The 15,170-nt window shown below is 50.4% G+C and overlaps 1 protein-coding gene across 3 annotated transcripts in view; it reads left to right on the forward strand.

Annotated features, from left to right (window-relative positions):
• The window catches only part of ZNF362 (zinc finger protein 362), a 28,796-nt gene extending 14,867 nt beyond the window's left edge, over positions 1-13,929 (forward strand). For all 3 annotated transcript variants that reach the window (XM_021939158.2, XM_031666791.1, XM_021939159.2), the window contains exons 6-8: positions 8,143-8,221; positions 8,350-8,508; positions 12,138-13,929. In XM_021939158.2, coding sequence (XP_021794850.1) covers positions 8,143-8,221; positions 8,350-8,508; positions 12,138-12,254 — 355 coding nt within the window. In that variant the 3' untranslated portion in view covers positions 12,255-13,929. The remainder of the gene's footprint in view (positions 1-8,142; positions 8,222-8,349; positions 8,509-12,137) is intronic.
• Positions 13,930-15,170: the final 1,241 nt, after the last annotated feature.

Consider the following 15,170-nt stretch of genomic DNA (forward strand, 5'->3'; position numbering starts at 1 on the left):
GGCTGAAATTCCACAAGCCATAGAGCAGGTCCAGTCCGGTTTCCTGGAGGCCCGGGGAGGCCTCATTCCCACTTTTGAAGTGCAGACCTTGTTTCTTACTCTCAGACTTGTCCTGCCTAATTAAATGAAATTCGTCTTTAAATGTGACATTTCTGGCACAGCCATGGTTACAAATTTGATTTACCCAATTATATCCTGTTAGGAAGGAGGACGGATTCTTACAGATCCTGTTTACAGAACTAATGATCGTAAAAGAAAAGGGTCTCAGCAAAGATACTTTGAAGAGTTTTTAGCAATTATTCCAAGTAGGTTTGTAGATAAGGCCAATTACATTTGTTGTTTTCAGTAGAATGATTATTTCAACATTTCCTTGATGATTTATTATTTCATATCTGTTAGGTTTTTATAGTCCCCCTCCCACCCTCACCCCCAGAATTCTGAAGAGTTAGTTGGAAGAAGGCACCATTTTAGGAATATTTTATTCCAGTTTATTGAATACAGCCTCCTAAATTGAGGATTAGAGACAGATTAAAGAAAAAAAAAAAGACTTGGAAAGTTAGAACATTTGTAGAACATGAAGGGTAAAAGCAGTTTCATCCAGTCCTGGGGAATAATCCCTGTTCCTCTGATCGTGGGTTAGTTAGCCCGCTTTCAAAGTTATCTACTTCTGGACCAAGGACTCTTGGAGTCCACCTTGGCCTCTGGCAGTGTCTGGTCAAGAAGAGGATGTCAGCGTGGCAGCCTGTATGCATTTGTCTATTCTAGCTCGAAGCAGAGGCCTTTAAGCAAGTGTGAGGGTCAAAATCAGACCTGTTGATTAGACCAAAGGATTCCGGTTAGTTAACTGTAATAATCAACAATATCACAATGGAGGACAATAGAGTCCTCTATGAAGGTATAACGCATGATCGATTTTTCATATTAACAACATATTAGGCTGGCGCGGTGGCTCACGCCTGTAATCCCAACACTTTGGGAGGCCGAGACAGGTGGATCACTTGAGGTCAGGAGTTTGAGACCACCTGGCCAACATGGTCAAACCCTGTCTCTACTGAAAGTACAAAAATTAGCCGAGTATGGTGGTGCACGCCTGTGGTCCCATCTAATCGGTAGGCTGAGGCAGAAGAATCACTTGACCTTGGAGGCAGAGGTTGCAGTGAGCCAAGATTGTGCCACTGCACTCCAGAGTGGGTGACAGAGCAAGACCGCATCTCACCAACAAAAAAAACATGTCATCGGCAGCAAGCACATTGGCCCATCTTCAGGGTCTTTTAATCCCATAAAGCATTATCACTAATTGTTAAGGGCATTTTAAATCTAGAGACAAAATCTTTTTAAAGAAATGTCTTTGTTGATGCTTATTATGCCACCCTCTGTGCATTAGATTAGGTTTTTTTGGTCCATCTTAAAAAGTGCACAAGAACATATATTACACGTATTATATGTTTATGTATGTATAAAATTAACCCAGGGAGGTTGAGTTTCTCTTTTTGTCAACTTTCTTATGCTACAGACTTCATAGGGCAGCTATCACTCTAGTGTTTGGCTAATTAAAAATATAAGCCAGGTGCCGTGGCTCACGCCTGTTATCCTAGCACTTTGGGAGGCCAAGGTGGATGGATCACTTGAGGTCAGGAGTTTGAGACCAGCCTGGTCAACATGGTGAAACCCTGTCTCTACTAAAAATACAAAAATTAGCCAGGTGTGGTGGCGGCTGCCTATAATTCCAGCTACTTAGGAGGCCAAGGCAGGAGAATCACTTGAACTTGGGAGGCGGAGGTTACAGTGAGCTGAGATTGCACCACTGCACTCCAGCCTGGGTGACAGAGCAAGACTGTGTCTCAAAAAACAAACAAACAAAAAACAACAAAAGAAGAGTACAAAACCCAATCATTGTAAGCATCCCTCCTTTTGTAAAGCAAGGAAGCAAGTCTTTGGTGTTGCCCAGCAGCCATCTGGAAACGCCAAGAGCATTTGCATTTGCATTTGCACCTTGGCAGTTTTATCTTTCTGAATCGGGGACCTGGATCTGAGAAAGGCGACAGCACAAAGTTGAGGGAACAGGCAAGCGAATAAACACAGGAGCAAGTGATAATAATGATGAAGAATTCTGTTTTGTTTTTTTTCTTCAAGAAGTAGACTTTGTTTAAAAATATTATTTAAGAACATGACCAAAAAAAAGCAACAAAAAATTAACAGGCCTTTAAAGGAGAGGAGAGTATTTTGCCAGAATGTTCTTTGACTCAGGGATTATTCTCCATTCCTGAGGGCACAATTTTTTCCCTCTCCTCTCTCTCTTTTGGACTAATTTGAGTTCATAATGGCAGGAAACCAAACAAACAACAAAAGAGGATTCTATCAGCGTTTGGAAGATAGTTTATAAGTCACTAGGCGCTGGTACATATAATTAAACTGATGTGTCCTAACTCAGTGGCAAAGAGGCGAGTGTCCCACATGCCCAGAACTCCCAGGATTCTCTAGACAAACAAACAAAGCCAAAGCTGAAGAAGCAACCAGATTCCAGATTCCTTGTCCTCTATTTGAAAGAGGCCCTTTCCTACTTGTTTGTCCCTTGGCAGAGAATCAGGCATCAGATCATATAATCAAATCCATCTTCCCAATGTTACAGCCACTATTGAAGGGCATAAAAGAAGGTCATGTCCAAAACAGAGCCAGCCCCGGTCAAGCAATAGAGGTAGAGTTAGTAAGAGGGCAATACACCCTAGGAGTTGAGAAGGATGTACTTGGGAGCACAGTCGGAGTGAGGCGGTTGAGTGGCACTGGAGCATCTTAATGGGCCTGCAGCGTGAAAGGAAGGCACAAGCAAAGTGAGGGACTTGCGAAGTATTGCGCAAGTCCAGGCTTCAGAAGGATCAGCCCTCTACATAATAAACACCACATGGATTTTTAGAGAAAATAGAACATTTTCTGTTCTTGTTAGTCCGATCATGGTAGAAAACCAGCATTGTCTCGTGCAGTTAGTGTATGTGTAAGGGTTGTCCGTACTGGCAGGTATCACAGTGCGGGAGTCAGGGATAACATTGTTTTGGGCTTGAGGCCAGGAGTCTGAGGCTGGCCTGGGCAACATGTTGAGACCCCCATCTCTACAAAAAATTAAAAAGTTAGCCGAGTGTGGTAGCATGTGTTGTAGTTCCAGCTACTCAGGAGGCTGAGGTGGGAGGATTGCTTGAACCCAGGAGGTAGAGGCTGCAGTGAGCTGAGATCGCGCCACTGCACTGCAGCCAGGGAGACAGAGATCCTATCTAAACAAACAAACAAACAAACCAACCAACCAACCATTGTTCTGGGAGGAAGTTAGTCAGTTATAGGAAATGGCTGAAAGTTCTATCTATTTGTGAACTAGAGCTAGACAGAGTGACTCTGGATTTGTCTGTTTGTTTATTCAGGGTGCAAAGTGGTTTTGTTTTTATTTTTCTTTTTCTGGCAGGGCGATGTTATGTACGTGCCTAATGATCATTGCAGCAGAGGAAAGTGTCATTTTAGTTTTTTCAAGTCTGATAATAATGCTAATAACAATGACAACTATTCCTTGTTAAAGAACTGTGTGCCAGGTCCTGCTTAAGGTGTTTTCATATACAGGATGTCCATAAAATCCCTGTGCAGCGTGAATTTGTTATTTCTTCATAAGAGAGAATGAATTTGAAAAATGCCACAGAGGGGGAATCCTCTCAAGGAATATTTAACTTTCATATATCTATGGCCATTGTTTTAGTTAAAGAACATGGCATGCCCAAAGCCATCTCATGGCTGAGAAATAAAAGTGATAATTCATGAATCCTTAATAATTTTATTGAAACATTAAATGTATTTCCTCTTTGTTTTCATAAGTTGCTTAACTTAAATAGAAATTAATGTATCAAAAACTAACACTGCAAAAATATTTATGAACACCCTTTAAATTCTGAAATTTCTTTATTATTATCCCCATTTTAGAGAGGGGGAAACTGAGGCTCAGGGAGGCAGTCACCTGCCCAAGGTCACCCAGCTAAGAGGGGGCAGAAGCAAGATTCGAGTGCAGTGCACCAAGGAGCAGCCCAGTTCAGAAAGAAGGAAGGGGCTGGGGCATCAGGCAGAAGAAGCACATGGGGGTGGCGGTGCCAGGCAAGACAGCAGAGCAAGTCTTTAGAGCCCCTGGGTGGGACTAGGACAGTGGAGGGTGGAGGGGCGTAGTCCAGGGCCACTAGCTTCAGCTCAGCTTCCTTGTGCTGCCTAAAGAGGAGTGACCACCAACCGGGCACTGTGGCTCATGCCTGTAATCCCAGCACTTTGGGAGGCTGAGGTGAGCAGATTATTGAGGTCAGGAGTTCGAGACTAGCCTGGCTGACATGGTCTTGAACCATAGTGGTCTACTAAAAATACAAAAAAATTAGCTGAGCATGGTGGCACGGGCCTGTAGTCCCAGCTACTTGGGAGGCTGAGGCAGGATAATTGCTTGAACTGGGGAGGCAGAGCTTGCAGTGAGTGGAGATTGTACCACTGCACTCCAGCCTTGGCGACAGAGCGAGACTCCATCTCAAAAGAAAAGAAGAGTGACCACCTAGAGTCAGGGTGGACTTCCTATCACCACAGATATGGGCGCTGGGGCTGGGTGCTCCCCTATGGGAAGATGCCTTACAAAGAGAGGATTCTGATGTTAGAATTGAGGGCTTAGGCTTGACTTGAAGTTCAGGGACTGAAGACAAGAGGTTTGTGGCCAAAAGAACAGGCAGCATGGTCCTTCCTTATCCAACAGTTGCTCCCTGAAGCTTTTTCTGAGCCAGCCCCATGCTGGGTGCCATGCACAGGGACACAGGAGTGGGCAGAGGCAGGCCCCTGCCACTGTGGCCCGGGAGGATGGCAGATGTGGAAACTTCCTTGAGAGAGGGAAGTAGGAGGTGGAGGTTGGGGGGGATCATCTGGGTTGAGTACGGAGGGGTCCGCAGCCCTCCCCAGTTGGAGGAAGAATGGCATGAGCAAAGGCTCGAGGCCTGCTGGGGGGCTGCATCTGCATGTGTGTTGGGGGAGGTTGGTAAGATGCTCCTCTGGGGAGCACAGTGGCAAGAGAAGGAGGCCTTAGAAACCAAGGCCAGAATCTGAAGGGCCTTGCAAGCTGGGGAAGGGGATATGGACTCTGTCCCGGAGAGAGGGAGGGAGACCGTGGAGGCTGCCAGACTGGGCTGTGAACAGGTCAGAGCCCTGCAGCTTCAGCCGTGCCGAGGCCTGGCGGGGGGAGGCTGAGGCTGGGAGTCCCGGGGGAGGCTGGGCGCTTGTTGCACTTGCATGGGAGGAGGCCAGAGAGGCAGCTTGCTGGTCGAGAGGGCTTGCCTGGTTCCTGAGGAAGGACCCAAATCCGCTGGAGGACTGTTGGTCAGTCAGTCAGTCAGTCAGCAAACCCTCACGAAATACACTCCGGGCACGGAAGTCGCTGATGATGTGGAACCTATTTCTCTTGTCAATGATTGACTTCAGAGAGAAAGAACTTGCTTGCCTTCATTCAGTCTGTGTCTATTTATGGAATCCCCTCTGTGCTGAGCCCATGGCAGGCGCTGGGGTGATGGTAGGGAATGAGCCCAAGGGAGTTCCTCTGAAGGAACACAGTGACCAGACATGGAGAAAATAAGTACCCATGCAGAGACTTCTGGGAAGCCGATGGCTTTGTTGCCTGTGAGGTGGGCCGCAGGGAGCCTGACCTGGTCTAGGGGGTCAGGGAAGGCTGCCCTGATGAAGGGACTTTTATGCTGAGAACAGGAGTTGGGTTTTAGCCAGGTGTTAGCTGAGGGACAGGTGTTTCTGGTAGAGGGAACAGCTTGGATGAAGGATTGGAGGTGGGAAAGGCCTCAGTGCTGGAGGAGCTAGTGCAAGGCCACTGTGGCTGGGTTTCAGGGCAAGGGGAGAAGGGGTTGTGGGGTTTAAGACAAAGGCAGCGTGAGTCCTGGGGACCCTTAGGGGTTAGGTGACGGGGAGCCTAACTAAACGAATTCCCCAGCTCTAGAGGGAATGAGGCTGGGGTGAAGTGAAGAGGATGCTGGCCTCAGGCAGAGTTGGTCCAGATGACCCTTAAGGTCCTTCCACTGTAGAGACAGGGTGCAGCGGCCTGGGGTGGGATCCTGAAACGTGACACCCAGAAATGTGCAGGTAGAACAGGGGTGCTCAGAACTGTGTCAGCTCAGCTTCTGTTGGCACAGCTATTGTGGAAGGCCAGACCCTGGGCCTTGATCCTGAGACTGGGGCCCGTCCCTGCCCTCGGGATTCCCCAGCTAGCAGAGAAGTGTGGGCGGCCTCGAGGGTCCAGTGGGGTTGGCTCTGTGGTGAGGAATGTGCTCTGGAAGCCTGTGGGGTGAGCAGTACGCTCGGGAGATTCCGCAGAGCCCCACTCGCCAACATATCTAGAAGGATGAGCTGACATTTACCAGGCCAAAGAGCCGGGGAGGTCCCAGTGCTGAGGATGCAGACATAGCAGAGGTGTGTGGAGACTTCTCAGACACGGCTGGCAGGGAAGAGTCATTCTCTGACCAGGACATAGGGTGCGTACGAGCAGGGAGGGGACGCTGGACCACCTGGTGAAGGCTTGAATGACATATAAGGAATTTGGACTTTGTCAATGTTTATAATGGCAGCCAATGGGCTTATTGGTAGCAGGGAATGTTTCTTACTCAACCCTGTGTCCCTGAGTCTAGCACTGGGCCTGGCCAGAGGGGCTTTAGTTTCTTTGATGAATTTGTTGATGGGCTGATGGCAAACCCAGTCAGTGAGAGGGGCTGGGGCCTTGGAAGGAAGGAGTGGACACCCTTTTGGTAAAATCTGGATATTCCCCTCCACTTTTGTTCCTCAACAAATTAGGCAAACAAGGTTCAGGCCCAGCTGGCATTTCATTGCCCACCTGCTTGGTACAGCGGATTTGCCCAAATAGATGCTTGAAGACACGCCCAGGGAGATGGTGCAAAGGCATGAGTGCAGAAAGCAGGGAAGTCCACTATTAGTGCATGCCAGGCTGCTGAGCTCCATTTGTGGACATCATCGCCCAGTCCACAGCCCCATCCTCACCTGGGCTGCTGGGCAGGTATAGGGTCATCAGCTCTCAAGTCACTGCCCCAGTGTCACCTTCCCCATGAGGCCCTTACCCCCATTTAAAACTGTACCCCTTCTTCCCGGCATTCATGGTCCCCCCATCTTGTTGTTTTCCCCACAGAACTTACTACTTTCTACATGTGATTTACTTGTTTATTTCACACTTGTTGCTTATTTCCTCCAGGCAGTAGCTTTTGTCTGTTTTGTTCATGATACATTCCAAATACCTAGCACAGTGCCTGGGGCATGGGTACCCAATGTGATGAATGTGAATGAATGAGTAATGATAACTGGCAAACGTTGAGTGCTTACTTTGTAGCAACACTAGGCTAAACCCTTTACATGCATTATCTGATGTTATCTTCACAAAGCCCGATGAGGTAGGGACTGTATTTTTATACCCATTTTGCAGATGAGGAAACTGATGCTCAGTGGTTTGTCCAAGGTCACCCAGTTGGTAAACAGCCAGGATGAGAATCCAGGAGTGGCAGGGACAGAAGGAACTCCCAGGAAGGACACAGAGGGGCTGAGCTTCAGGGTTGTGCTGTCCCACATTCTCCCATTTACTGGGGTGACCATGTAGCTGTCACGGACATGTGCCTGACATAGGGTAGGGACAGGAAATAAGTGTCTGGGACCAATTAGAGGGAGATGTCTCCTTCTTCTTAGGGAAGGAGGCTGGGTGGGCAGGGAAGGTCCCGACAAAGCCGTGCATCTGTGTTCTTTGCATTGTGTGGTCTGTAGTGTGGGGTTTTTGAAAGAGAGGGGCAGTCAAATCAGGCCCCCTCCAACGCCTGCACTGGGTTGCTACCAGGGCTTTAGTGGTGGGCTGGGGACAGCCGGGACCTATGGGAAGCGGGAGGCTCTAGTCAGACTGGCAGTGGAGGGCAGAGAATGAAGGAGGAGCCATAGCCGCTGAAGTCTCCAGCTCTTGCCTGGGCTCACTCTTGGTCCTTGGGGAGCATGGGCAGTGTAGGGACTGAGAGGCTTAGGGGCCAGAGTAAGGACTTGGGGACTGGAACGGTCTTGGGGTGTGTGTCAGGGACTTCGACCTTACTGGGCTGCCCATTGCAGAATCCACACAGGCGACAGACCCTACAAGTGCCCACATCCTGGCTGTGAGAAGGCTTTCACTCAGCTCTCCAACCTCCAGGTGAGTGCCTGCCTGCCTCCTGCCCACCAGGTGGCTTGGTGCCCCCGCCACCCCCACAAGGGAGCGTGGGAAGGGGGTGGGGCAGGGGAGCCCTGTTCCTCTCCTGACCCCCTGCTGTGCCCCCACAGTCTCACCAGCGCCAGCACAACAAGGACAAGCCCTACAAGTGTCCCAACTGCTACCGGGCCTACTCGGACTCCGCCTCCCTGCAGATCCACCTCTCGGCCCATGCCATCAAGCACGCCAAGGCCTACTGCTGCAGCATGTGTGGGCGGGCCTACACCTCGGTGAGTGCCAGTCAGCCTGTGCCCTGCCCCAGGGGAGCCACTTCCTCTTCCAGGCCTCAGCTGCTTCCCCCTCTTTAGATCTGTGCCGACTCTTCCCATTTTCCAGACAAAGAAATTGAGACCTAGAGAAGGGAAGTGACTCCCTGAGATCACAGGGAAGAGTAGAACCAGGGCTTTTGCTTCCCACTTCTGGTTTCAGCTACCCCAGGCCAAGCCCCTAGCCTTCTGCTCACCTTTAGCCTGAGTCTCCAAGGCCCTGGAACACTCACGGCAGTGGCAGGAGGCTTTTCACCTGTTCTGCAGAGCTACAGAGAGAGAAGGGCCTTCCTGTCACCCAGGAAGCTGCAACCACCATTACGGCCACAAGGTGGCGCAGTGACGTCCACAGCCACCCTCATCTCAGGAAAGGCCTGAGCCGCCCAGAAAGCTCAGAGCATTCAGCCCCCATCCCTGGGTGGGAATTTCCCCAAACGAGGGCCTTTCGGCACCCAGAACTACCATTCACCCCCAGGCGAGTCACTTGAGTGTGGGCTTCTGGTCGATTTAATATTCTAGTTAACAGACCCCATATCCCCAACATAGAGGTCACTGAGCCTCAGTTTCCTCATCTGTCAAATGGATGAACTCACAGGGCTGTTGGCTGGCACAGTGGTGCCAAATCAACCTGAGCTAGTACCATTATTTATTCACTCAGTCTTTACTAAACACTTCTGCCTGGTGCTTGGGCATTGGGATGATGAGCCAGACAGACCTATTTTTTGCCCCCGGGGAAGTTAAGAACTACTGTTGGAGACAAGTATTAAACAAGTGCACACGTAATTGTTTGATGGGAAATTGTGTAACTGCTGTAAAGCAGAGCCTCTCGGCCCTAGTCCAGATGGACATTTGGGCCGGACCTTTCCACTGTAGGCGCTGGCCTGCGCGTGGCAGGGCTCTGAGCAGCATTCCAGGCCTCCACCCACTAGATGCCAGTAGCAACCCCTCCCCAAGTGGTGACAGCCACAGAATGTCTCCAGGGAGGACACAGAGGGGCTGAGCTGCAGGGCCATGCTGTCCTGCATTCTGGAGTGCTGCATCCTGGGGGACAGCATGGCCCTGAAACTCTGCCCCTCTGTGTCCTCCCTGAGAACTCCTTCTGTCCCTGCCACTCCTGTGTTCTCATCCTGGCTCTTTGTCCCTGGGGGGGAAAATCGCCTCAATTGAGAACCACTGTGATAAAAGTGTGTTTTGAAAGACAGCAGGGAGGACTCAATGGAGCTGGGAAGGGGGGTGAGTCCAGATTGACCACCTGGGGGAGTACCACTTAGATGAAGCCTTGAAGGATAATTGGATGAGGAAGAGAAAGAGGGGAAAGAAGCTTCCATGCCCTCAGAGGGGAACACTGAGTGCAAACTCCCTGAGGTGGAACAAACTTGGCATGTTACAAGAACTCAAAGGAAATTAGGTCAGTTGGGGCCTTGGGGCTCTGTTAGGAAAGTCTGGATATTTTTTGAGGTGAAATGGGAAGCCATAGGGAGGGGACTGTCAGGGAGGTTTGTTTGTTTGTTTGTTTTTTGGTATATTTTAGAGACGGGGTCTTGCTATGTTGCCCAGTCTGGAATCAAAATCCTGGGCTCAAGGAATCTTCCTGCTTCAACCTCCAGAATAACTGGGGCTACAGGTTGTGCCACTGTGCCTGGCAGGGAAGGTATTTTTGCAAGGTCACTCTGGCTGGAGGGAGTTCATGGATTGTAGGTGGGGTCGTTGGCAGTACTTGTCAGGTGCCAGTTAGGGCTGCCACTTGCTAAGTGCTGAGTCTGTAACATGTATTCTTCCCTGAAGTTCAAAGGGCAGAGGAGGATCAAGAGGCAAAGAGGACAGAATCTGCAGGGAAAAGGGCTCCAAAGGGGTGAGCGGGAGCCCCTGCTTGGCTAGCTGATCTCCAGTCAGTCCCTGCCTCTCTCCAATGCTCAAGTTTTCCATAACCTCCTGTACCATCAACCAATCCTGCCTCATCCATACTCCTATTTTTTGAAGTACAATACAGACATCATACTATTTATAAAAATTTCACTTTGTCTCTAATGATAAAGTCTCCTTTTCTGAGCATATCCACAATACCTTTGGAATACCAAAAAGTAATTAACCAAAGTCCTTATCATCAAATACTCAAACACCCATTCAGCACTGACATTTTCATTTGTCTCATGAATGCCATGATTGGGTATATTTACATTATTTTTATTTTTTTAAATCGAGATGGAGTCTCGCTCCATCCCCAGGCTGGAGTACAGTGGCGCAGTCTCGGCTCACTGCAACATCTGCCTCTCAGGTTCAAGCGATTCTCCTGCCTCAGCCTCCCGAGTAGCTAGGAATATAGGCGCATGCTACCACGCCCGGCTATGCTTTTGTATTTTTAGTAGAGACAGGATTTCACCATGTTGGCCAGGCTGGTCTCGAACTCCTGACCTCAGATGATCCACCCGCCTTGGTCTCCCAAAGTGCTGGGATTATAAGCATGAGCCACCGCGCCCGGCCTACATTATTCTTTTTAGATCAAGATCCAAATAAGATTCCTACATCATAGTGGGCCAGTATATCTTTTAATCTCTAGGTCCCCTTACCCCCACTTTTTTTTTTATTCAACTGAAGAATAGTTTCCTAGCTAGGAATTTGCGGGTTGCTTCCCTCTGGTATTGGATAGCGTGTTGCCACCACATTTGAGGGCTTCCTCTGCTGGGTTCTGAGCATATTGAGGTCTGAGGTCAAGGAGCGGCATGTAGGAGTACCGCCTCTGCGTCTGGCAAAGGCAGTTGGAAGGACGTGGCTTAGTGTGAGAGCTTCTGGGCCTGCAGTGAGCCCTGGGTCACAGCCTCACCTGCCCAGTCCTGGTGCCTTAGGTCAGATCCAGCAGAGCCAGTGGAGGACATGATAGTACCCACCTGTAGTCCCAGCTACTCGGAGCGCTGAGGTGGGAGAACTGCTTGAGCCCAGGAGGTTGAGGCTGCAGTGAGCTGTGATTGTGCCACAGCATTCCAGCCTGGGCGACACAGTGAGACCTTAAAAAAAGAAAAAGAAGGAAAGGAAATGTAGAGACTAGGGCAGGAGTGGACCTTCAACCCTTACTCCATGCTAAGGGCTTGATCTCTGTCACCAGAGCAACCTGTTGAGGTTGTTCCTCCCCCATGCCTGCTTACAGAGGAGGAAACAGGCTCAGAGAGACACGATGACTTGTCCAAGTTCTCACCACTAAGAAACAGCAGAGCTAGGCTCATGCCCAGTCCTGCTGCCTGACTGTCACTGGGATCACCAGCCAGATGCAGGCACTGTGCTCCACTGGGCCGACAGGGCTGAGGTTCAGCCAGTATACCCAGCTACAGCCCGGTGGCAAGGGGCTGGGGACCTGGCCCTGGGGAGCCACAGGTGGGCACTGCTGAGGGGCGAACTCTCTAGCCAGCACTCACCCTTGGCAGCAGTGCAGTGTCTCTAGAACCAATGGCCGATGCCTGACTGACCCTGCGAAGCTGTGGCTGTCCTCCACCCTCTGGACCGCCTACCAAGAGCCCTCCAGTGGCTGCTGGTGGGAACTGCAGCCTCTTCTCCCTCCCTTGCTGGTGGTTCCCTGTTCTGAATCTCACCCCTGCCCACAGGAGACCTACCTGATGAAGCACATGTCCAAACACACGGTGGTGGAGCACCTGGTGAGCCATCACTCACCCCAGAGGACGGAGTCCCCCGGCATCCCGGTGCGAATCTCTCTCATCTGAGCCCACTGGAGGCGCCGCCCCACCCGGCCCACTGGCAGACACAGACCCAGGCAGCACCAGGCCCCAGCTCCCTCCAGGGGCCCTCCAGGAACCACCAGGCTCTCTCACCACCTTCCCAACCTTCCAGAAAGCTTGGTCCGCAGAAGTCCTGCCTGGTCCAGTCCAGGGGCGGCCAGGCCAACTGCAAGATTCTGGACTGTTTTGGTGGCATCCAAAGACGATCTCAGAGCACTTTGAACCTCTCTGTTGAGTTTTCTTTTTGTTCCCCACCCTTCACTTGCTTCACTTTTTTTTTTTTTTTTTTTTTTCGTTTTTTTAAGTTTGTTTTGGAAATAACAGAAAAGATATTTATTGGCCAGGAAGTTGGTGCTGCTAAGACCGAGAAATTTAAAGAATCGGACAGATGGACGCAGAGAACCAGAGGGCAGTGTGGGACCTTCTCTTGCCATGGCCTCAGGTCTTGAGGGAAGGCTCAGGCCTGGGTTTCTGGACTGCAAAGGGGACCCCCAGGTGGGAGGGGCAGGAAGCAGCCGGAGTGAGCCCTTCGCCCCTGAGTGCCTGGCTCGCACCTCGAGCTGTGCCCCAGGCATCACTGAGCAGAGGGGTGCAGCAGCTTCAGGAGGCAGAAATGAGAGGGGCGGGAGATCCACAGGACCAAAGGGTGCAGTGATGGGCTGGGTGGCGGGCCCAGGGAAACGGGGTGGGGATGGGCTGGGTAAGACCTGGCCCTCCCCTGCTGCCCTGAAGACCACCCCAGTCTACCTCGGTGCTGGCCAGGAAACCTTTCGGCTACCTCTCCCACCATGCCAGACTGTGGGCAGGGGGATGGGGAGGGAGTGGGCCTGGGGCTGGGACCTCCCTCCAGAATTTCCTCCAGATGGGGGCAGTGCCCAGGGAGGGGTTATTTGTCTTCCCTGCCATGGAGTGGGAATCCCCAGCCGAGGCCCTAGGCCCCTCAGCAGGGAAGGGATCCTCGGGGAGGCAGGTCCCAGGAGCAGACCCTGCCCCCAGCCCCCACAGACACACCCCAATCTGAAAGCCATGCGTGTCCGTGTATATAGGAACCATGTACAGAGCCCGGAGAAGCCCCCTACATCCCCCCGGGAAAAAAAAAGAAAACTAGACAGAAACTCATCTATATATTCTGTATCTGGAGTTCCGTTTTGAATATTAACTGTGTTATTTTTATACACTTTTTAAGCCTTAACTCGCCATTGATTTACCAGTTTAACGTTTCCTGGGGTTTCTTTTCCCATGGGGTTCTCTGCCCCCACCCCCAGCCCTTTGTTTGACTTGCGTCGTCTGATACTCAGTATTGTAGCTTTTTGTCCGCATGTTACTCCCTGTAAATACGCTGTTATACATACTGTTAACACCCCTTTGCTTTTTCTATGGGACCTCCAGGCCACCATATTTAGAACTAGTTACCTTATTAAAAAAGAAAAAACAGTCTGTTGGCTTCTCAGTCTGCATCTTGGAGGCAGGGAGGTGAGGGCAGGTGCCCCTCAGACACTTCAGGAAGGTAGTTTGCATTCTATTTTAAAAAGGGGGTGGGGAGCAAATGAAAATCAAATGTAGGGGGAAAACACTAAAGGGGGCAAGAAACAAAGGAATTACAAACCCTCTGCTCTTTGTATTTCTCTGTTGTGAAGAATAAACTGTACCTGCACCCGGGTGGCAGTGGTGTTTGGCGTGCTCTGTGCGAGGGCAGGGCTGGGGGGCACCTTTCCATTGCTCCTCTCCCCTCCCCCGCCCCCCAGACTTGGAGAAGGAAGGAAGTGGCCTCCCTGTGGGCTGGCCTCACTCCAGGTGCTGAACTGAGTGCTTTATGTTGATTGCCTCACAACTCCCTAAGAAGTGGGCAGCAAACCAAGAGAGGCTCTTTGCTAAGGATCATGCTCCAGTATAGTGGCAGTGATATAAATTGACCCAGCATTACCTAGTTCTGGAGCCTTTTTGGATGTATTAGGTCTACCAGTCTCACTTCCACTGCTCCCTGAGGGGCACCCCACCCATCTATGGGGGTCCATCATGAGTGCCTGATTTGTGGAAGTGATTCTAGGGATTGGAGGGGGAGTCCAAGATGTCCTTGTCATATATTTTTTTTCCCATGGGGGTCAATGTTTTGACTGCCTAGGAAGGAAATTTAGTAATTAATTCCCCAAAAGTTTATCAAGTCTGGCCCTGTGGAAGCACTGTGAGGGAGAGAGAAGTGACTACCATGGAGGTCATCATCGGGAACTAATTTCCCTGAGTCCTCACAGTCCTCATGTGTCCAGACTTGGCTGCAAAATGATAGAAAGTCCAATCCAAACAAGGATGTATTGGTTTATGTAACAGGACAGTGGTCAGGCCACCTTCAGGACTCAAAGGATGTATCTCTAGCTCTCCACTCTGTTCTGAGTCAGCTTCAGCCTGAGGCTCCTGTGGGGTCAGCAGTTCTAGTCTTACAGTCCCCAGGTTTCCAGCAATCAAGCCTCTGTCTCTCTGACAAAAGCCTCAGTGTCTTCATCCATTTTATGCTGCTATAACAGTATATCACGAACTCAGTAATTTATAATGAAAAGAAATTTCATTCTGTTCATGAAAAATTCCAGTCTCATAGTTCTGGAGGTTGGGAAGTCCAAGAGCATGGTGCCAGCATCTGGTGAGGGCCTTCATGCCATGTCATCTCATGCCAGAAGGCAGAAGAGCAAGAGAGGGTGAGGCCAGGCTTGGTGGCTCATGCTTGTAATCTCAGCACTTTGGGAAGTCAAAGCAGGAGGATCACTTGAGTCCAGGAGTTTGAGGCCAGACTGGGCAACATAGGGAGACCTTGTCTCTACAAAAAAACCAAAACCAAACAAACAAAAAAACAAAGCCAGGTATGGTGCTGCATGCGCCTGTAGTCCCAGCTACTTCAGAGGCTGAGGTGAG

The sequence above is a fragment of the Papio anubis genome, chromosome 1 (genome assembly GCF_008728515.1).
Source record: "Papio anubis isolate 15944 chromosome 1, Panubis1.0, whole genome shotgun sequence".
NCBI classification, from domain to species: domain Eukaryota; kingdom Metazoa; phylum Chordata; class Mammalia; order Primates; family Cercopithecidae; genus Papio; species Papio anubis.